At 40.8% G+C, this 23,290-nt stretch overlaps 1 protein-coding gene across 2 annotated transcripts in view; it reads left to right on the top strand.

The window, feature by feature from the left end:
- Positions 1–23,031, top strand: part of prkd2 (protein kinase D2) — a 30,727-nt gene extending 7,696 nt beyond the window's left edge. Inside the window, exons 3-20 of one of the 2 annotated variants that reach the window (XM_087850985.1) lie at positions 12,046–12,184; positions 12,499–12,630; positions 12,759–12,958; positions 14,217–14,400; positions 14,506–14,577; positions 14,742–14,759; positions 14,906–15,065; positions 15,177–15,288; positions 15,980–16,057; positions 16,149–16,467; positions 16,596–16,648; positions 16,739–16,811; positions 17,482–17,588; positions 19,083–19,244; positions 19,489–19,587; positions 20,053–20,320; positions 20,737–20,822; positions 21,461–23,031. In XM_087850985.1, coding sequence (XP_087707111.1) covers positions 12,046–12,184; positions 12,499–12,630; positions 12,759–12,958; positions 14,217–14,400; positions 14,506–14,577; positions 14,742–14,759; positions 14,906–15,065; positions 15,177–15,288; positions 15,980–16,057; positions 16,149–16,467; positions 16,596–16,648; positions 16,739–16,811; positions 17,482–17,588; positions 19,083–19,244; positions 19,489–19,587; positions 20,053–20,320; positions 20,737–20,822; positions 21,461–21,685 — 2,487 coding nt within the window. In that variant the 3' untranslated portion in view covers positions 21,686–23,031. The remainder of the gene's footprint in view (positions 1–12,045; positions 12,185–12,498; positions 12,631–12,758; positions 12,959–14,216; positions 14,401–14,505; positions 14,578–14,741; positions 14,760–14,905; positions 15,066–15,176; positions 15,289–15,979; positions 16,058–16,148; positions 16,468–16,595; positions 16,649–16,738; positions 16,812–17,481; positions 17,589–19,082; positions 19,245–19,488; positions 19,588–20,052; positions 20,321–20,736; positions 20,823–21,460) is intronic. The other variant, XM_035909776.2, reaches the window with a different exon arrangement.
- The last annotated feature ends 259 nt before the right edge of the window (positions 23,032–23,290 follow it).

Raw genomic sequence — 23,290 nt, 5'->3', positions numbered from 1 at the left:
GATCAGTTACAGGCCTTTGTCCTTTTCACGCACACACATGAGTACTATGGTGGTATAAGAACTGTTTGAAATAATAATAATCAGGATAATCATAGATTTATGAATTTGAGTATCATAGATGTCATTGCAGTAATGTAGGATGCAGAATAGCTGACTGACCCATTGCACGTGTCATGTGACAAGAGTGTGCATACAGGCATGTGGGCAGAGCAAATAAGGTTTAGTATGTTTAAGTGGATTCTTGATTTGTTTTATTCATTTTCTATCAAAAACAGGCTTTGTAAGAGCAGAAGCAACACCAACTCGTCTCTATAAATGTGTGGCCACACTTTTATCATATGACTGGAGTTCAGTGTTTAGCCTCTGGCTTTTTCTTTCTTCTGCTCTTTCACTTCAGTCAGCCAGGCAACACATGGGGAGAGGAAAATGGGAAAAGAAGAGAGGAGAGGGGACAGACGAAAAAAGAGGGGAGGGATGACTCAGAGCGCAGTAATGTGGCCCATTGTGGCCCTCAGCATGCAGCTTTGTGTGTTTGTGTCCCCATGGCACTCTTGGCACATGGGGAATGTACAAACAGCCCTCACATGGGCCATTGCATGTGTGCTTTTTCTCTGGAGAACTTCTTATGGTGTATTCAGAGCAAGTTGAGTAATGATGATTAGGGAAACTGATTGTAAAGAGGAAAGAAAAGGAGAATAGAGAATTGCTGGTGTATCAAGGACAGGCACAAGGTGGTGTTCTGCATTAGTTCTGTGGGTCTCATTCCCAAAATAGGGACGGTTGTAAAGGACCCCTAGCATACAGGGTTAGTGATGCAAAGGGGCTGGTTAAACCCAAACCACAATCTTTTTCTAAACCTAACCAAGTAGGTTTTGGTGCTTAAACCTAACGAGAAATGGAAGTAAAAAGGGTGACAGAAAAAACAAGTCGGTGAGTGTAAAATAAATTAAACACAGGTCCAAGCGTTGGTTATGAAACGTATGAGTTATTACACCGCTACGCCTCTAACCTCCAAATGCGGACTTTGACCCACATTAAATATGAACTGTTACGTCTCGCTGTCCAGCGCTGCTACAGCCATTGTGACAAAGCAAAATGCAAAAAAAACCCAACCCACCTTGTGCGTGTCTCAGTGACAGTTCTGTTTGACACACTGGAGGGAGAATGCATCATTTCTGTCAATTATGATTTGCACGTTTGCTGTTGGTGTTATGTTAGAGTTGGATTTAAAGGAGTTATCTTTTCCAGAACTTTGGGGGATTGTAGCACGCAGGGAGATCCTGGAACGTCACACTGTAATTCAGAAGCAGTCATGCAGAGAAATTCCCAGCTTTCCTCCTATTCCGACATGATTATCACTGTGAATGAGTCATTTCTGTCAGTTATGTGGAGACAATATGTTACTTAAGGTATATACAAGGTATATACAAGAGCTAGCTAAGCTAGTTTTTCATGATGCAATCAGAAAGGAATATTCAGCTCCGTCTACTTTCAGTGCAGTGATCTTCATCAGCATGTAGTTAAAATGCAAACAAACATTTGTTTGTGTTTTCATTTTTATTTATTTATCTATTTTGAAACATATTTTTTGGGGCTCTTCCTTAATGAGTTACAATTGGCTATTTGAGTCAGATGAAGCCCTGTCTCCCCCCCCGGCTTCTTGTCATGAATCAGTAAGTTGCACGCAGAGTGGATTGGGTCCGGTGTTTCAGTCGGCTTACCTTCCCAGACCTGTGCCAAGGAAAGGGAGAGGAGGAGGAGAAGGGTGGTGGTTGATGCAGACAGGAGCTGCTACCAACAAAAGACTGGTTCAGACAGAGTAGTGTGCGCCTCCTTTATCCCCAGACCCCTCTCTCATGCCTGCTTACGGCTCTCAAATTACCTCTCCATCCTCCGTGATGCTTGGAGCAGAATGAGATGCTTTGTCCCTGCGCTCCTGCTCGGGACTAGGCTTCTTCCATTTACCTACTAAGTACACACACACAGACACACACATTACACATAACCTTTTACCATTTTCGTTTATTTTAGCTTGATCTATGTGCTGCTTGCACTTTTAATATCATGCACAAGAGTGCCTAACAACAGTTTTTTGTGCGTCATTAGCTTAATGATTTTTCTTTGATGAATCTTTATGATTAAGTGTTTTCCAACTTTATTGCGTGTATGTTATAATCTATGTGCTTGATGTGTGAATGTGATGATTCACACTCCCTCCCCTTCCAGTTTCTCTGGTTTACACAGAAATCTGTGGTATTTAGAAACCAGCACGCCGGGAATGTAAACTTGATGGCTTTGCTCTCCAGGACTACACGGGTACACAAGAACACTTTACCAGAAAAGCATGAGTCAGGCAGTACCACCGAAGCTATACTAATTCAGAGGCTTACATTAAGTTTTTGTTCAAAATCCATGCTGGGAATCGGCATCTAACCAATCACCAGTAATTTTACAATTAATCAGCAGTAAGTCACAGCTGACCAAAAAGACTGCGTGAAGACTACTACTGACTACTGTAGAAATCTCACAGATGACTTAGTTTTCTTAGTTTTTAAAAGCTAATCCAGTAAAGGTAAGAAAAGTATATGGGCATCTGTGCAGAGCATGTTACTTGGAAGAGATTTCTTCAATCATTTGTTTGGCAAATCTCGCCCTACTTGTTTAAGCAGCCACTCAGACTGGCACAGATTCACTGCATTTTCCCTGTCTTCAATGTTCAGGCTCATGCAATAAATAAAGCAACCTTTGTTTGCCAGTAGATGTTTATTCATATTAGGTTACTCGATGCTTAAAAGGCTTTCCTAGTATCACGTTTCAAACAGGAAGCTCATCAAATCCAGGAAGAAAGAAGCTTTTGCATCTGACCTTCAGTGTGCCTTTTGCAGAGATCATGATAGTAAAACGATTTCCATTATTTCCACTGATAATCTTGATGCAAAATCTCTCGACTTGCTTTGAATCTTTTACGACGTGTGTGTATACAGTCACATTCACACTTTAACAGTTAAACAGATGACACTCTCTAGAAGAAGCCGGAAATTTCAGACAATTCCCCACTGTTCACAAGTGATTTACTTGGACGTAATTCTAGTGACGGCATGAGGGCATAGTTTACTTTACTGCGTTATTTACATTTCATTTGTGCTTTTTTTACTCATCCTCATTTTGCTTTCTTTCTGCCAAGTCTTTATGTCTGCCAAGCCCAGCGGTTAGCTGACGTCATGGGTTTTGCTTAATTCCTTGTAGTCCTGGCACAGAGCTGTCAGTCACTCCTGCAATTTATTATGTGACGTTTGTGTTTCAGAGACAACAGCTTTCTTTTCTTTAAATCCAGCACGGTGCACAGTATAGTCTTTGCAGGTGACTGAGGACACTGTAAAGAGCAGGGATGATTATCATATTTATTTATTTATTTGTGGACTCCATCTTTTCACCAGCATGTGACCTCACTGAGGTTAAAAATAGAACAACCAGCACAGTAACGCATTTGTTCCATCACGAACGCTGTCAGCACAAAAGGAAAAATTCCTGCGCTACACCAACTTGTTGTTAGGATCTAATGAGGGCAGAAACGTTGACGTCTTTACGTGCCCGTTACCATGGCAGCCCCTCATTAAACACCTCATCATTTTCAAAAAGGTGGGGTTCTTACAGAGTCCCGTGCCTGACACGTTGACAAGGATGGTGGGATTTATGGCGCAGCCTCAGGGGTGTGTCTGACTGAGATAAAAAGCAGAAAGTGAAGTACAGGTGTACCTCCACCCCTATCACCCTCATTCTCAAGAGTGTGGCGTCCGCGCACACGTGCACTTTTTTTTGAGGGGGGGGGGGGGGGTTACACAGCAAGATGTGGATGCTCAAACAATGTGTGTTGTTTGAAGGGATACAACATGTTTCCTGTCTGCTATAAAACGCCTGGATCGGGTTCCTGTTGTGATAGCCAGCTTCTGCTGCAGAAACACATCACTGCGGAGGACCATGTAAGGCTATGGAGGTCACACTGTTTACAGAGCTCAGCATGCGGTGTACACAGCGACGCTGACGTCCAAGTTCTTGTCACTGGAGATTGGCCCAGCTGATTCTGAAGAGCTGCGGTGTTTTTTTTTTATGTTGTGTGTGTTGCTCTTACTGCTGTTTTGAAAATGATTCAGCCGTGTTGCCAAAAGGTCACAACTGGTGTTCTTTGCATACGCAGCTAGGGAAATTCAGTGACTTTTGTGAACTTGATGTCTAAACTACATGGTTAGTTTTTTAAAATAAAATTGGAAACTTTTGTTGTCTTTGACTTAACACTTTCATTTGTGTGTGTGTGGGTGTGTGTGTGTGTGTGTGTGTGTGTGTGTGTGCGCATGCGTGCGTGCGTGCGTGCGTGCGTGCGTGCGTGCGTGCGTGCTTGTGTATTCAGTGACAATTCTAAGTGCCTTATTTGAACATGTCTTACTCTCCTTCCTCAGGCCCATATTTTATGTTTATACATCCTTTACACCTTCAAAAAGCTATAAACCATATGCTCATGCCAAGTTTGCAATTTCCTGTTGTGGCGATAACAACAAATTGAAATAAAAGGATAATATTTCTCTTATTAATCATAAAACATGGCCGCCTCTAATTCGTTTAATCCACCAAGTTAAGTTTAGTTAATAAAAGTCTGCAATAGTGATGTAAAATGATTGATGCAGAGCTCCCTGGCGTAAGGTAGTCAGAATAGGGGTTTTTTTTCTTTGTTTGTTTGTCTGAGGTTTTGCAGTTTCCCTGTATTGTCTGAAACAAAATTAACAATCATCATTTCTCGCCAAGCAGCCGACAGAGTACAAGTTAAATCCGAAGCATCATGCACATTGAGTAAATTCACAACATCTAAGCTTTGTCAAATGCAGTAAAAGTGAGGAGGATAAAGATCGAAATTTGCTGTTTGTAAGCTGCATAGCTATGGCTAGCTGGCACCGAAGAAGCGGCTGCATTCATTGTGCATGCCCGAGCATACATTCTTGCGTGGCTTGGTGGTCGATGATGGCTGGCGCAGAGCTTCAGGAGGGGAAGTGATGGGGAAGATGAAAAGCAGAAGCAACTAGCGAACTCAGCAGGACATAAAAGTCTCTGTTCTTCACACATGCAGGGCCTTTTATATAAAGAGGGTCTATATTTAGAAGCACTGTTCTGTAGCTGTTTGACATAACCTCAACTTTGAAATGGCGCTGACTGAACTGGACGTCAGTGGTAATGCTTTACACGTATGCAGTGATGCTTTGGTTAGATTGTAATGACCTGTAGCCGATGTGCTTACTCAAATAAAACATGAAATAAAATCTACATGCTGCTGCTCCTGCTGCTGTTTTAGCAGAATAAATTTTGGCTCGTCTTTCATTCATTCTTCAGAACAACTCGTCATCAGAGGAGGCGAAAGTAGCCGATGTGTACGAGGAGTATTAAGTTAAGCAAAATAAAGTTTTTCATCCCTTCTAGAGTTTGAAAAACTAGAATATTTGAAAAAATGATCTAAACTGCCTGCATTTGTTTGATGTCAGATAAAAATCGCTCTCTTTACCACTGTGCATGTGACCTGCTTTATATGACCAAAACCTAAGGTGATTGACAAGGAAATAAAGTAAGAGAGGAAATGGCAAGCATTGGTGTGACCTCAAGTGTGGATGTGTCTGGGTTTTTGTTTTTATTTTTTTCTCCCCAAGCAAAAATTTCCCAAAAGCCAATACTTTGATGGTATCTGTGTGAGGGCACAAACTGAGATGATGTTTTGTGTATAAAGAGCACATCACTTGTTGTGTTTGAATCATTTTGTGTGTGAGTCCGTGTTCCTGTGTAATCTGGTTTAAAAAATATATATCTTGCTCTCATTAAAGTTGAAAGTTGCAACAGCACACAAAGGCCCACATCAACAAAAAACTTATCATTGTTTAGGGTGACAATGGTGACGTTTGCTTGGGTTATGAATTTAGATACATGGCTGTTCACGATTGCCTTCTGAAACTTTAAAGTACTTGAACAGCTTCCTGTCAACCACATCTGTTCACATATTGCCACCGCTTACACGAGAGCAGCAATTGATCCGTGTGAGGCTGCTTGCTGTGAGTTAGTCTTTGATTGGAAAAAATGAAAACAGTTTGTTTCTTAAGACACTATTTGTTATTACAGGTTGTTATAGCAATCTACAGATGTGTAGAGTTGGACTGCAAGGCAGCTTAGCACCAGACTTACCACAAAGCCATGTTTTTTGTTTTGTTTGTTTTTTTTCAAACATGCAGAATATGATTTGGCATTTTCTTGCAGAAAGAAACCGCTGACGTGACACCGTTTATTACTCAATAGTCCTTGTTGCTCATTATTAATGGTGCCTCCATAGGGTTGAGTTATGCATGTGTGCTGAAGGCTTGAACATCGCTTGAACAACACGGCTTGATGGTCGTTATTTGTTTTTTGTCATCATTACACATGTTCTTTGGATATTGTAACAATATCATGCACTCTTTCTCTGAAGCCTGTATTGAGAAACTTTAAATTGTTATTTGTTCATTTAATTGTTACCATTGTGTAATGGAACAAGGGTTTTGCCTTCAGGGTAAAAAGGAAAGTACACCCTTATTCAGTTGTAAGTAAACCTATATTCGTTTCATTAAGGGAATAAGTAGTTGCCAGGTCCTGCTAATCAAATGCTCTTGATCGACCGACCATCCATTAATGTGAGCAGCTCTATAAAAGCAGATGGGGAAAGACGTCAGCGACGAAGCCTTTGTTGTTGCACATCAGTCTGGGAAGGGTTATAACTCCATCGTTTTATAGTGAGAACGAATGCCATTAAGAGCGGAGAGCATTCAGAATGGTTGCCAATCTTTCCAGTGGACTGCTACTCCGTATTTCTGCTGCTCTAGGAATAGTATAAGATGGACGCAGTTGATCAACTGTAGCGAACTCTTCCCAGGAGTGGACATCGCAGGAAATTCATTTCAAGGTTAGACTATGCATTTACATGCAGAGGAATTGGCAAAAATCCTTAGATTCTACAGGGCTCATGAAAGTACAATTATAACAACACTGACCAGATTTGGTTTGTTTGGAAAGGTTTCCAAGAGAATATGGCAGCATAGTTTCAGTTTGCAAAATTGCATTTGAAAAAACCACAAGACTTCTGGAACAATAAAGTCTTTGACCCGAGAAAGCCAAATTGGAGATATTTGGCCATAGCCATGTTTGGAAAAACCTAAACACAGCACACCAGCACAAACATCCCACACCAACTGTCAAGCACAGCGCGGAAAAGATGATGATTTGGACTTGTTTGCCAGCCACAGGTCCTGGGGACCTGTGGTCATGGATTTGATCTTGAACTTCTTTGTATACCGAAGTATTCTATGATCAGATGTGGGGCAATCTGTCTGACAGGTAAAGCTTGGCCTAGATTGGGTGACACAACAAGACAATGAAGCTAAGTGTGACATCAAATCTACAAGAGAATGGCTGAAACAGAAAGAAGTAAAGGTGTTATAATCGCCCAGTCAAGGTTCAGACCTCAACCTGATCAAAGTCAGGGTGGGGAGAGTGGGAGAAAGGTGGGACATTAAGAGAGCTGTGAATCAACAAATGCCTGAATTGAAATGATGGCATAAAGAAGAGTGGGCCAAAATCCCTCCACAGTGATGTGAGAAACTGATTAAAATAAACAGAAAATTTATTACTTCGAGTTAGTTCTGCTAAAAGTGTTCTACAAGCTATTGAACTGTAGGGTATAGTTAGATTTTCACACACTGCTTCTGCATTTTTGGCTTTGTTTTTGGTAAATAAATAAAGATATGATCAAATATGTGATTTTTTTTTTTTTTGTAGTTTATTTCAGGTTGTTTTTACTAACTTTTAAGACCTGTTAAGGTCCAGATTATTTTTTATTGTGTCCATGAAATCTTAGTATTGAAAAGTTATTTATTTTTTACCGTAACTGTGTGCTATCATATAGTCTGTTATTTAATAATGTCCCGATTAGATCACGAATCAAACCTTCTGAACAAAGTGTGTTAGATCTCTCACTTCATCACTGACTTGACTATCTTCCAACTTTACCGTGACATCACCTTGAGTGAGAGGGTGTGAACCGCACTAAAGACAATGTCGGCCTTTATTAGTTTACTTTATAAGGCAGTTTCTGTCCTGTTTCTCATCAGTGTGTAGACAGAAAAAAAGGAGGAAGGAAGACTAATCAATAAAAGAGGCCATTAAAGGACAGTTAGTATTGAAGAGGAAATTAAAGGTGACGGGAAAACAAAGGCAGGGGACATAAAGAAATCCTAGTTCATAATTCATTTCACTCATAATGGCTTCATTGACCTGAATAGTAGAGGGAACACTAGGCAACCTGATCCCTGGTACCTCGGAGAAAGCAGCTACAGATCCACCCCTTCTGCAGGCAAACCTCATCACACTATACTACACCTAACTATATACTACAATACCATCAGGTCTTTGTGCACACAATGTACACAAACAGATATATTCAGACTCCACATCTTGTAAGAATATAGCTTTTAACCTCACAGCAAAATATACAGTGTATGATTATAAGGCTAATGTTTAAATTTCTCAGCATGCTGACATAGATGAAATTTATTTGTGGTACTTTATTCTTATTCCACCATTACAAAAAAAAAGAAAATGAGTATTTTTTTTATGAGGTAGCAGTGGTTTTACGGAGCTTGGATTTTGTGCTTTTCAGCCTATCTGTAAAGACTTGTGGTGTGCAGAGACGTGGCAGCTGCAGTTATGATTATTGCATTGTATCGTCCAAAACATACACAATGTGCAGAATAATTGGACTAGCTGCCTTGAATTGCCTGCTAAGAGGCGAGCTGTGATATCAACAGCGTGAGGTTAATCGCAGAGAGGCTGGCATCAAATAGCGTCACGGGGCTCATGGAAGACGGCTGTCTGTGGATTTGGAAAGAGCTTGGAGTCTCCTCTGATCTGGGCTCTGTGGGTGTTTTGTAATTACTAATGGCTGCAGTTGGTCTTAGTTGTGGCAATCCCTGGTACCGATGGATGTAGCTATTACATGATTCACTCCCATCAGACATCAATCTGTGTGTGATTGCGGGTTTTTAAGTCTGTACTTGGGGAAAGGTTGGAGCCTCTGCTCATTTGTATCTGCAACGTCTGCTTGACTCAAAGCCAAAAACTGCTGTGCCAGAGTGTTGGGATTAAAGGGTCATTTAACTCAAATTAGGAAACTGAACAAACAAAAACCGAACCATAAAAACATTAAGAATATTAAGATGGTTTCATATTTATCTGTTTATATTCTGAAATTGAATATTTGTTTTTCACAGAACTTAAAATTGCAACATTACGTTTGTAATCTGCACGATTAATAGAAGTGTTTTCACAGCAATATTAAAGACTGCGTCTCCACTGTTTTTCTTTCTCATAGTAACTGAACAGACATGAGATTTTACTGAACCTCACATAAAGCTATGCAGAAAGCTTCCTGCTTTCACCACTATTGTTGTTGTTCAAATAGGGTCCCACCCTCACGCCAGCATCCACTTGGTTAGTTGACTAAAAAGAAGGACCTTTTAATACGGTCCCTGGTAAAAGCTACATTTGTGAGTGACGAAGCCGCTTCACTGCCTGTGAAACCCGTCTCCTGGGGTGGACATCTCTCAAAATTCTGGTGTAGGTATTTTTTTTTTTAAATCCACCGTTTCAGTGTATACATCAACACTGAAACTTTAGAAAAGGATGCCCCATAAAAACCAAAACGACAACCATGTGAAAAAGAGTTTTTACATGCACATTTCTGTGAAAACAAATTAAATCCCATGATTTAGTCACTTATAGAAAGACCTTTAACAGCAATAACTTGAAGTAATAATTTTCTATGTGGCTTTTTCAGTCTCTCACATTATTGAGGAATTTTGGACCACTTTTCTTTCCAGCGTTGCTTCAGTTCATTGAAATGCTTTGGCAGGACCTAAATAAAGCTGAGGAATGCAGGCATTTATGCACATTTATGCATAAATGCCTGCATTCCTCAGTGGGGTTGAGGTGTGGGCTTTGACTGAGCCACTGCAACACCTTAATTCTTTTTTTATTTTTCTGCAGCCACTTCATTATTTCAAGCTTTATAATACTTTGGTATCAGAGAAGTTCACGGTCTGCAAGCTGTCCAGATCCTTTGGCTGCAAAACAAGCCAAAATCATCACTCCCCCACCTCCGTGCTCAACAGTTGTTTGTGCGGATATGCTGTGTTTGGTGGCACATGTGCATCATGGCAACACAGCTCCACTTTGGTCTCATCTATCCAGGGGACATTGCTCTGGAAGGTTCAGATGCACCTTTGCAAAACTAAGCTGTGCTGCCTTGTTCTTAATAGAGAGAAGATGTTTTCTGATTGGTAACCCTTCAAAAAAAAGCCATACTTGTTCAGTCTTGTTCTAACTGTACTATCTTGAGCTTTATTCTGTATTTAAGGCTTGTGGCTTTTTTGTTTTAGTTCACTCTCACCACTCTTATCACAAACAAAATCTTAAAAGCTCCTTGCCCAACATGAAAAGCCAAACAGAATCACCAACTATGTTTTTTTTTTTTTGTTTTTTTTAAATCAAGGGTGTGTGTTCATTTCTAATGTTCAAGCCCTTATACCTGTGACCTTTCTGGTTGCAGTGGATGCTGGAGACCTTTAAGTAAATGCCACTATATGTGCTTTTTGTGACTTTTTGTTGACTGTGTGGTCAGTAGCAGCAGGCCAATGTCGGGGCGTGGTGAACTCTCTGTGTAGCTTGGCAGCAGTACAGGCCAGGCCTGGATTTCAGATGTGGTGATGTGGAGTGGCTGTTGGGGAAACAGAGGCAGACTGTCTATGTGCAGAGGAGGGGAAAAAAAAGGGAAATGAGGGGGAGAAGAGAGGGTGTGTCTGGTGGTGGTTGTGTGTCATTGTGTTGTTTCAAGTTGGAGACCTGGATTCCCTTTTCTGTAAGCGATTAGAACTTAGCCAGAAGTGGCAAAGAGTGTGTCTGTGTTTATTTTTTTATATATTTGTTTCTCTTCATCTTTCTGGTTTCATTTATGCTTACTTAAAAAACAAATTATTATAAAAGCACACAAAGGTCCTGCTCACTCTCTTTCTTTGGTGTCCTGTGTGGTGTGGCCACTGAAGTGAGCCAGACTGCATTAACTATTCAAGAGAGCAGGGTTTCCCTATGACAGCCTCCCTCGCTCTGCTGACTTCTGATTGACACGCTCATCCCTCATATCTCTGAAAGAACTTCATGGAAACACCTATGCGCGCATGTGTGTGCCATTGTGCGACTGACAGGCAAAGGGGGATAAAGTTTCTCCTTTGTCTTGCCTTCCATGTCAACTGACTTGCTTGATTTGTGGAAATCAGCTTGTGTTTCTTGTTTAACAGCGATAGCATCAGCATGTGTTTGCGTGTTGGCGGTTATATATCCCTGCAGCGTTACATAGCAGAGCATGCGAGAATTAGTTGGAGACATACAGTAGAAGTTATGCTTGAGAACATGCATAGACATGTTCACACTTTATAATAGCGGGAGATTCCTATAACAGATCTTGTTACTGTTAATGGCAACTGGAACGAGGTGACTTAAGTTGTAGTTTTAAGTACATAATGGACTAAATTTGCATTGCTAGCAGAAACTCTAACAGCCAACCCTTAGATACTTTCTTTAGTAGCATTAAAAATAGGCTGGTGTGTTGAGTGGTCTGTGTTGGCAACAATGAGGCCTTGCTTGAAATTCAGTCGTCTGTCTTTAAAGGGGATCAAAGTGGACACAATGTTCAAGATTTGTTTTCCTTGAAGGGTCATAAAAATGCTATCCTTGTATATTTTATTTAAAATTTAAAAAATGGAATGACTAAATAAAGTTTGTCTTGTCCTACAGTAAATGTCAATTCATCATCTTTCTAGTTTCAAGAGCTCAGTCATTTCTTTGTCATTCATTATTTTGAATGAAATATGACTTAATCAGGATTCTGCCTTGGCTGCAGTTGATTCTCCTAACCTCTGTTTTTGTGTTTACTAGTTCCCAGAGTGCGGCTTTTATGGCATTTATGACAAGATATTGCTGTTCAAGCATGACACATCTACCAACAACATACTACAACTAGTTAAAGCTGCCAGCGACATCCAGGAGGGAGATCTGGTGGAGGTAGTGCTCTCTGGTAAGCTCTTCTCTTCTCTTCTCTTCATAAGATAACCATATCAAAAACAAAATCATCTTTCCATTTGTCTTATCTATCTTTAATTACTTCATCGTTTTCATCCTTATCTGCTTATTTTACTACAGGTCCTACTTTACACTACCCTAATCTGTTCTTTCATTGTTTCAAGCTGTAATTTCCCTTGTGTCCACAGTCAGAAACTTGATCTATTTTTCCATCCCATTTGTATCTCATTCATCTAATCGTTTTCCATTTTGCTCCCTTACAATACCGTGATTGTATCTTATCCTAATGTGACGTGTTATCTATTTTAGCGGCAGCTACGTTTGAAGATTTCCAGATTCGGCCCCACGCGCTCAATGTGCACTCGTACCGGGCCCCGGCTTTCTGTGATCACTGTGGAGAAATGCTGTTTGGGCTGGTTAGACAAGGACTGAAATGTGATGGTGAGGAAAATAGTGAGAAGAAGTGTGAATAGCACTAGACGCTCATATGGTGAAACAAATTTGAACACTCAGTAAATATGGTCCATCTCTTTGCTCCCTCATTCTTGGATGCATGCTGCCCCCTGCAGGTTGCGGGCTAAACTACCACAAACGCTGTGCATTCAGCATCCCGAACAACTGTAGTGGGGCTCGCAAACGGCGTCTGTCCACCACGTCGCTGAGCAGCAGCCAGTCCCTGCGCCTTTCGACCACTGAGTCGGTGTACAGCGTTGGGACAGCCTCCACCTGCGCAGAAGAAGCGAGTCTTATTCGCTCACACACTCAAATGGTACTGCTGCATTTATCCACATAATGCTGAAGTCACTTTTAGAATTCTTTCAAGTGCCACATTTTCTGAAACACTGAGTAGATTCCTCAGACATTCCTAATTCCCAAACACTTTTCAATAAACTTCATTAAGCAATATTTTTTTTTCCTTCTCTGTGTACGCAAGCAGTCTTGTCGCTTTTGAGATATTCATCTGAAACTCTTCCTGTCTGACTGCATTCCGCTAAATGGGCATTGCACTGCAATATCAGTGAACTTTAAGTAAACAGATTAGGTCCGTTGAGGCTATAATACTTACTGCTGCTGATTTCCCCAGTTCATCAACTCTATTTGCAAAGAAGATGTAGAAAAAACATTTAATTAGATGGGCAGTAACACTTATCACTGACTGATTTCCCCTGGTTATTGGCTCCCAATTTAAAAAGAAGTAGGAAAGGCGTCTAATTGGAGAGACCACACATGCACACACGCACATGCTGGCACGGGCACGCATATATATGATGTACCAGATAAAATCATAAACATGTGACGAGTTAATTATCACCCAACACTACAGCTTCCTGTGTTTTTTAAGCTGGAAATTTAGTTACAATAGGAATATGTTTTCAGAGAAGGAACTGAAAACAGTGTAAACACTCCGTCCAACAAAAAAGAACAGACAGATGCACAGCGACTCGAGGGTGAACAAAGTTTCGCATTCAACAGCTAAGGAGTCACATATTTCCCTTGGGTGTTGTTTGAAAACAAAAACAGAGCAAAAAGAAACTCATAAGGGACTTTTGTGAATAGGGACAGTGTGGCTCTGTAATTTCTAGATGTGAGTAGCTGAGTCATTCCATATACACCTGCAGCATCTGCTGATTTATTTTCATTTTGGGGTTGTTTTTTTTTTTCTTTTTTATTAAATTAGTGATTACAGGTCCTCCGTTTTACAGCACAGCTTCAAGTGTCCAAATCTAGTAACCCTAACACACATTTTACTTCATGGCCACTTTAATACTGCTTCTACTGCTTACATAAATAATGTGGGCTGTAGGAGGGTAGATGGGAAGCACTTGCTGATGTTCCATAGAGTCACTCAGCTGTTTGCTGATAAATTCACTGATCAAATCAACAGTTATTAAGGTTCGGAGGCTATAAGCAAAAATGAAGTAATTCATTACTTTGGCTACAGGGTGAATAGCTTCCAAAGGTTTTGATTTAAGCACCTCAACAATTGTGACTGTCACTAAAAATTTGTTTCCTATTTATTCTGCCAGCCACGGACAGCTAGCGACGCCCGGCGTTTTTACACGGGGCGACCAGTTCATCTCGACAAGATGCTGATGAGCAAGGTAAAGGTGCCCCACACGTTCGCTGTTCACTCATACACTCGACCGACGGTGTGCCAGTACTGCAAGAGGCTTCTTAGAGGACTTTTCCGACAAGGGCTACAGTGCAAAGGTGAGCGCAGCTGAAGAGAGTGTCTTCTTTGTATGACCTTCAGTGGGATGCAGAATGCTCACTGGTCTTTCTGGTTTACCTGAACTGTTTCTGCAATCTTCTCAGATTGTAAGTTCAACTGCCACAAACGATGTGCATACAAAGTTCCTAATGACTGCCTTGGCGAGACCATTGGAGGTGAGTAAAGATGAATGTATTAGCTTTTGTGGTGTGTGTGTGTATTACTCTGTTAACCCTGCATGGATTTGATAACACGTGTTTCCATTGTCAGATTACTTGAGAGTATAACACTTTATCTAACAGTTCTGAAACTCACTATACTAATCTTTTTATCTTCTCAGAAAACAGAAGTAACTCTGGTAAGTATTCTTGGTGTTGGTTTGCAACAAAGTGAACTAGCTTCTGTAGCATTTTAGAATTAGACGAATGGTAATAGCATTTGTTTCATAGTATATTTAAGGCTAAGCTGCACTTAAACCCGTCTCTTGTTTGTTTTTTGGCTCAGACATGTTGAGTCCCACTGCGGACCCCGAGGTTCCAATGGACTTTAGCAGCGAGTATGACGGCTCTGACAAGTCTTCAATAGATGACTCGGACGAGGCCTGCAGCATCCCTGGTTCCTTTTCACCTGACAACAATCAGGACGGAGCTAGTGGAGATCAAAGGTGTGAGATGTTTTGGAGTCCTGATAAGAATATTATAGACAGACTGATAGAAATGTAATTAAACTCATATTTTACCTGCTGACTACCTTAATGCTGTCCTTTTCCTTCTAGTGTTTACATCCCTTTAATGAGGGTGGTACAGTCTGTGAGACAAACAACCCGTCGATCCAGCACAGCTATAAAGGAAGGGTGGATGGTTCACTACAGCAATAAAGACACACTGGTAAAAACACTACCCATGATTCCTGTACTGCCTTCTTTCTAAAAACTATACATGAACCACTCTGAAATTCTGCTAGTAGTGGAACACTTGGAGACTTAAGTAAATTTATTGTAGATGCATAAACTCACTTTCTGCACTTTCTCTTCTGTGATTTATGGCAGTAAATTCCTTCTAGACATCTATTTTCTCCGTCTAGCAGCTTGTTGTGCAGCCATTTCCACCTTGATGAGGTCCCCACTTTCATGCACTTTATTGCTTTCTTTTCCGTAATATTTCTGTGTATGAGGCTGAAGCTCCTTGAAAACATTACAGCACTCAGCAGATATAATAATTTCAACCTAAAATCCATTTCCTGCCTTCTTTCTCTTAAGATCTAAAATCTATATTTGACTTTCTAGGGCAATTTATTTACCTTTTCATTACTTGTTTTGTTTTTTTTCTTGTTTTTTTCCCCTCACTGGCTGAACTAACACTCTTCGTTCACTTTTTCTTTCTCTCGATTCCCACCCGTTCATCTGGTAGCTTAAATTCCTTTTCATCCTTCTTCTCCTTTGGCATTTGGTGACATCCCCTTTAATTCCTGAAATTTACCCCCCGGTCCATGCCCCATCCTTTATACTCTGTCCTCGCCACACCACGCTCATTTTTGTTGTCCCATCCCAACATCTCACCCTACTCCAACCCCCAACAGAGAAAGAGGCACTACTGGCGTCTGGACTGTAAGTGCATCATCCTTTTCCAGAATAACACCTCCAACAAATACTACAAGGTAACGACAACTTTTGTCTTAACAAGCTAAGATTTATTTAAAGTGTGCAGCCCTTTTCTTTTGCTTAACCCGTTCATTCATCCACCTGCAGGAGATCCCTCTTTCTGAGATCCTGGAGTTGCGTCCTGCTTCTAACTTCAGTCTCGTCTCCCAAGGCACCAATCCCCACTGCTTTGAGCTTATCACAGCCACTATGTGCTACTTTGTAGGGGAGGATCCCAACACCCTCCCCTCTGTGACCCAAAGCCACCCCCAGACTGTCCCACAGACACCTCCCTCCCCAAGCCAGGTGGCGCCCAACAGTGGCATTGGACGTGAGGTGGCAAAAGCATGGGAGAGCGCCATTCGACAGGCCCTTATGCCAGTCATCTTTCAGGACGCACCGCCAGCTGAGGGGAACATGCCTCACAGTAAGTTGAGAAACAGGTTGATGAAATTGTTTTGTGGAAGATTGTATTGCCAAGATGAAAAGACATAATCTAGAACTATTACACTGCATAACCTATGCTTTGTTCCTGTCACTGTTTTTCTTTTTTAGGACAAGCTTCTATCAGCATATCTGTGTCCAACAGTCAAATCCAAGAGAATGTGGTATGACTTGTGGTCAAATTAAGTAATTTCTGTCAATATTGACATCAATTATACATTAAGCATTATGCATGAAATATTGCATCCCTACAGGATATTGGCACAGTGTACCAGATTTTTGCTGATGAAGTGCTTGGATCTGGGCAATTTGGAGTAGTGTATGGAGGTATGGAGACCTACATCCGACAATGGGATTGATCAGTCCATTGATTTGATGGTTAAAGTGCTTTGCTGAAAGCAGTGGTGTCTAAAGTTTGAAGCTAACAAGAAGCAAGATTGTATTTCACAACCTCTGCATATTATGCACTGTGCTAAAATGTGTTTTTAAGTTGACCTGATTTGACACATAATAGGCTGTTTACAGATCTTAAGGAGTGTTTTAGTCAGTTTTCACAAGTGATGTTTCTCATGCCAGCATTAGTCCAGAGTAAGTGTTAGAAAATGGAATAAAAATCTGGGTGTGTAGAGATAGACGTATATGTATTACAAGTTAGCATTTTAAATGTTAAAGTTCATGTCAATACAGTTAGAAAAGACTGAACAAGTATGATGTGCTAGGAAGGGATGCCAGGGGAAAACTATAAAAAAAAGAACAAAGCACCGCCGCTTAGGTTTGCAAAGTTGCATCTAAGCAAACCACAAGAAATCTGGAACAATGTCCATTAGACGGACAAAGCCAAAGTGAAGATGTTTGGCCATAATGCTCAGCACCATGTTTGGCGAAAACCAAACACGGCAACAAATTGCCACAATGATGCGCATGGAGTATATATGTATGTATATTCAGTTTACTGTCACAATGTAAACATTCTGTTACTTGCACAAACTCCCTTCAGGAAAGCACAGGAAGACGGGGAGAGACGTGGCCGTCAAAGTCATCGACAAGCTTCGTTTTCCAACCAAGCAAGAGAGCCAACTGAGGAATGAGGTGGCCATCCTGCAGGTAAACGCACGCATTTCACTGGACTTTCTCTCAGAAGAAATCATGTTAATGATTACGTCTAAAAGTGTCTGTGTAGGTTCTCAATCATTCAGATCATGGTCGTCTAAGAAGCTTGGAAAGAAAGCGACTGCACTTCTCATCCAAGAAGCATTTTGTGCTAAAACCACTATTAATCATGTGAGTCATTAAATGAGCCAAGGTGTGGAGAAAAAGGCAGAGGTCATTGCTAGCAGAGGTTTCGGGTAAACCCACTGTGAGACCTTGCCAAGAGGTCATATGTCCTATTGAGGTCACCGTCAGCCACCTAAAATACAGTTTTGACATTCTTTCCCGAGCACCTCAGCCCGCACTCACAACCTGTGTTAGGTGATCTCAACAGGTCACATGATACGGTGGTTTTACCTGAAACATCTGGTGGAAATGACCCATGCCTTTTTTACTTTCTTTTTTACACCTCGGCTCATGTGATGACTCACACGATTAAAAGTGGGTCAAAGACTCTCTTAAGAGACAAGGGTTTAAATACCTGGGACTCCCCACCTTTTGGTTTTAGAACTGAAGAAGCATTTTGGATGAAAGGTGAAATACTAATAGGTCTCCACAAAACTTAATCCAAATGCTTTCTTTCCAAGCTCATTATGTCTGAAAGAAAGTAAAAAAAACATTTGTAATATTAAAAACTACCATTAAACACAGTGAGACAGTAATAATGTAATAGTAATCTGTGCTTTGTAGTACCACAATAACCAGATTTTAATCTACACTGTTAAAAAAGGTCAGTTTTGCTTATTTAAATGATTAATTTCTAATTATTTTACCTCACAGACATTGACAGTATTTAAATAAGTAGTACTGTTTTTCCTTTCCTTATGTGATCGCAACTTCTGAAACAAGAGCAAAAATGAAAGTTTGCATATAGAATTCAACTAAATGACACGACTGTATAAAACCATTTAACATTTTCATTCATGCCAAATATGTGACAGGGAAAGACTTCACATTAACAACGTCTGTTTAAAATATATATATTTTGAAAAATAACAACGTATGTTTGATTTCACCTTCTTGGGCGGCAAACTTTTCCCCCCAGCAGATGGAGGTAGTGGTGCACTAGTCAGTCTGAACTTCCCCCTTCAGCTCTGCATTTTACACAAATGTAGTTATGCAGTCATTATTATTTATGGAACATATGTCATATGTGTGACTTCTGTGGAATATTTATATTGTTTGCCAAAACCGACAAAACCGAGTTTATAAATTTTCTGTTCTCTGCTTCCTTCTCCTGTGGTTTACTGTCTGGCTGTCACGGTCTGGTCCCTTCTGTTTATCCCCTCCTGTGACGTTCTTCCTGTTTTGCCCAATTTATATTTGCTTCTTAGATTCACACTCTATCACAGTTTATTTCTGGTATTTCATCTTTTTACACACAACATATTTTTTCTTATCGTCCGCCTTCTCCCCACACTCCCCTCACTCTTCTGTTGTATCTCTCAGAGTTTACGTCACCTGGGCATTGTGAACCTGGAGTGTATGTTTGAAACCCCAGAGAAAGTGTTTGTGGTCATGGAGAAACTACACGGTGACATGCTGGAGATGATTCTCTCCAGCGAAAAAGGCAGATTGCCTGAGAGGCTCACAAAGTTCCTCATCACGCAGGTGTGTATGCATTTTCAAAAAAGTCCCATAGCGGTAGAGAGTGGGTAGTAGAGGCCCACAAGCCTAAAATGGCATTCTGATGCGGCAGTGTTTCGCTGCATGCTTCCTCTGCTGTCATGATGAACATTTACTGAACCTTACATTTCTGCATATTCTAAAACGAAGCTTTGCTGTGTTTGATTTTGTTTCGGATCATCTTGCTCCCGTGGTTTTGGGTATGCACATGACATTGGTGTGCATGCAGATTCTTGCAGCTCTGAGGCACCTGCACTTTAAGAACATTGTTCACTGTGACCTGAAACCTGAAAATGTGCTACTTGCCTCTGCCGATCCCTCACCACAGGTAAACACACACACACACACACACACACACACACACACACACACACACACACACACAAGCCCGTTCAGCGATCTTAGGGAGGACCTTCATTGACATAATGGTTTCCCTAGCCCCTTACCCTAACCATTAAAAATGAATGCCTAACCCTTACCCTATACCTAACCATAACCTAATTGTAACCCTGACACTAAAACTACATTTTGAGCCTCAAAAAGGCTTCAAACTTGTGAAGACCGGTTTTTGTGTCCTCACAAATGACTTTTGGTTCTCACAGGTATAGTAGAATGCAGATTTTCTCACAAAGATAGCTAAACAGGAACACACAAACACACACACTTGCCAAACCAGTTCGTTTGCAACACATGTGGTTTCTGCACTTGCTCATATACATTTCCTGCCATTTTGTTATTTTACCAGATGCCTCGCAGTCATGTATCTCTGTTCTTGACTGTTTTCTTCTCTCAGGTGAAGTTGTGTGATTTTGGCTTTGCCCGTATCATTGGAGAGAAGTCATTCCGCCGTTCAGTGGTTGGCACACCTGCCTATCTGGCTCCAGAAGTTCTGTTAAACCAGGGCTATAACCGCTCACTAGACATGTGGTCAGTCGGCGTCATTATGTACGTCAGCCTCAGCGGGACATTCCCATTCAATGAAGACGAAGATATCAATGACCAGATCCACAACGCAGCCTTTATGTATCCTCCTAATCCCTGGAAGCAGATCTCCAGTGATGGTAATCTCAGAGTGGGAATCAAAAGAGGAGATTTCTCCTATTAAACACAACCGTGAGATGGACGTTGATGTACACTTACAATACCTGCAAAAGCTATTGGATTGGTTTTTGTAATCAATATATAAAATTGTTATTTAACATCACCTTTGCCTAGTAGTGGAGAAAAAAAATAAAACGTATGAGTGCATATGAGAAAGGGCAGCAAAGAGTGACTAGTACTGAATGTTGTTTTCAGAATGCAACCAATCAGATCTGTGATAAGTTGTACTTCAGTTTTACCACAACTAAAGTCTGGTTTAGTGTCTAAACAGGTCTGATAAAGAGATGACAACTCTGATGGTTTCTGTGTGCGTGCGTGTGTGTGTGAGTGAGAGGTGGTTTGATTTTTATTGAAAAGCATGCGTTTGTGTTTCCAGCTATTGACCTGATCAACAACCTGCTGCAAGTTAAGATGAGGAAACGCTACAGTGTAGATAAAAGTCTCAGCCACGCATACTTACAGGTACTATATTAATGAACTGCTCACAGGCACACATTAGAATGAATGTTCCACTCTATCGTTCCTACAATTTTTTTTTATCCGTTATTATTGGCTATTAAACGTACAAGAAAAGGCCCCTTTTTCTGTGGTAAATGCTAGTAACTGTAGTTTCTGAGCAGCAATTTAAGTCCTTAAAATTGCTTCAATAAAATTTGTTGCTTTTAAAGAAAATTGCAACAATAAAGCCGAGGTCTATGCACACAAATCCGAGCGTTGAAAGGTCAGCTCAAGGCCGGAGGTTTTTAACTTTATTGAAAACATAACAGAAAGGGGATTAGCTAAAAAAATTGTGTTTTCTTTGACTGCACAGCTTAAATGCCTGCTTCAAAACAAAATGTTTAGCGGTGGAAAAGCAGGCTGCTATTGCTGTTGTTTTTTTGTTGCCAGAATGTCAGCGGATTAATTAATATTCATTGTCACGGTAGCCACGAGTGGGTTGAAAGCATAATTTATCATTTCAGTGTCATTCTAGTTCTTATGTACACACATGTACATGTGCCCGCGCAAACAAATGCATTTGCACATGTATCGATCAAATCTTTGCGATTTCCGACACTCAGATTTCATCACCGTGTTTATTCCTGTTTGTCAATTCCCAGGACTATCAGACGTGGCTCGACCTGCGGGAACTGGAGACTAAGCTCGGGGAACGTTACATTACCCACGAGAGCGATGACAGCCGCTGGCAAATGTACGCCCGTGAACACACTCTGCCATACCCTGCTCACTTTGTGCCGCCTCCTCCAGCGCAGGCTTCCGATGACGAGGACGGCGGGGAGGATGCAGATATGCAAGGTCTCACAGAGAGGGTCAGCATACTCTGACCACAGAGAGGTGGAGGACTCACGCTCATTTAGGAAGGATGAAAGAAGCGGGGAGAAGGAGAAGGGGATGGTGGCCTTGTACTCTAAAAAGACACACTTGCGAAGAATCATGTGGTTTTTATAAAATAAGGTGTCTGACTGATTAGAGCTGCGTGAGAGCACTCAGTTTTACAGCTATAAATCCAATTTCTCTCCTCCAGCCCGAAGAAAACCTTTAAAGCATTTACTCTGCTCGTCTTGGTCCTCTTTCATCTTTTGAATTGTTGAATTTCTTTTATGATAAAGACTGCTCAACTCTATTTCACATTCCCTGTTCATCTGTTCAGGGTGCCTTTACAGATAAAAGTTGCGGAGTGAACCGTAAATCCGAATTTGTCAGAGGAATGAAAAACAGCATGTTCTTTCCCCCTGTCAGTGTAGTGTGCATCAGAGCAAACAAGGAAATGGCATTTTATCACAGGTGCAGATAAGAATCAAACATTTTGTTATACAAACAGTAGTAAAACCCAGCCGAAACGTTACGAAATTAAAAGCAACGCGATGCTTCTTTTTTTTTCTTTAATATATTATTTTAATGGGACTGACTGGAATTACAGAAAATTCAGTTCAATCTCTTTTCAGTGATGGAGCTCTTTACAGCAACAAAAGACTTCCTCTGTGCTGGTAATTACTGAAGTGAGTCCATTGAGAGAAGCCATCTATATTCACAAATGCATTCCCATAAATTCGTGTTCTATAGTGAAAACCGAAGGTATCAATCTGGCGACAGCAAATCCTCCAGTAATTACCACAGGTTTGTGGCCACAATGGCCTTTTAGAAAATTATATGTAATTAAAGATGCCATTATGAGTTTAAATGAACTAGTGTGGGGGCAGTTTAATACTTGCACTCACCGGACAATTTTCAGTCGTGAGATTTCGTATATCGGTGACAGCTCTCTGTAGCTGCTGCTGAAAATTGCTTTTTATTGTGTTATCATTCGTTGTCATCCGTCTGAGGTCAAGCAGGTCACTGAAATGATTTGTACCGTTAATAATGAGCAGATAAATGAACGCATCTTTCAGCAAAAGCAGACATTCCCCTGTGATGTAAGTGTACGGGTGGACAGTGTGGGTGACTAAACTAGTTTGGACAACTTATCTTGTACAAGTATTGACTACCTTTCATGTCGATATGTTACATGTTTCTGTGAAGTAGCATTATCTAGATTCATCATTGAACATACTGTAGTTACTGTTTTATGAATGTATAACCTGAAGTTTATATAGCTGTCAAATATGTGTAGACTGTATAACATGTTTGAAGGATGATCCTGGCTTTTAGATAATACAAACCTCCTACAGCATTGTATTTGTCTTGGAAGTTTTATTTAACGTGACGTCCGTGCATGCTTAACTGGAACCTGCTCATTTTCACCTGCTTCCTGAGAATTTGCACACAGGCCTGAGCAGATACGGATTTAGTTCTAAACTATTTGTTAGCCATATACAGATTATTTGCTTTTCCCCTATAAATATATTTATAAAACAAGGGCCATTACTGTGCCTTAGATTCTCTATGGAAAAACATGTGCTTCATTTAAAGCATAACAAAAGAATAAGGAC

This window comes from Neolamprologus brichardi, chromosome 14, assembly GCF_056152115.1.
Source record: "Neolamprologus brichardi isolate AB-2024 chromosome 14, ASM5615211v1, whole genome shotgun sequence".
In the NCBI taxonomy this organism is placed as follows: domain Eukaryota; kingdom Metazoa; phylum Chordata; class Actinopteri; order Cichliformes; family Cichlidae; genus Neolamprologus; species Neolamprologus brichardi.
This window is presented reverse-complemented; position numbering and strand designations above follow the sequence as displayed.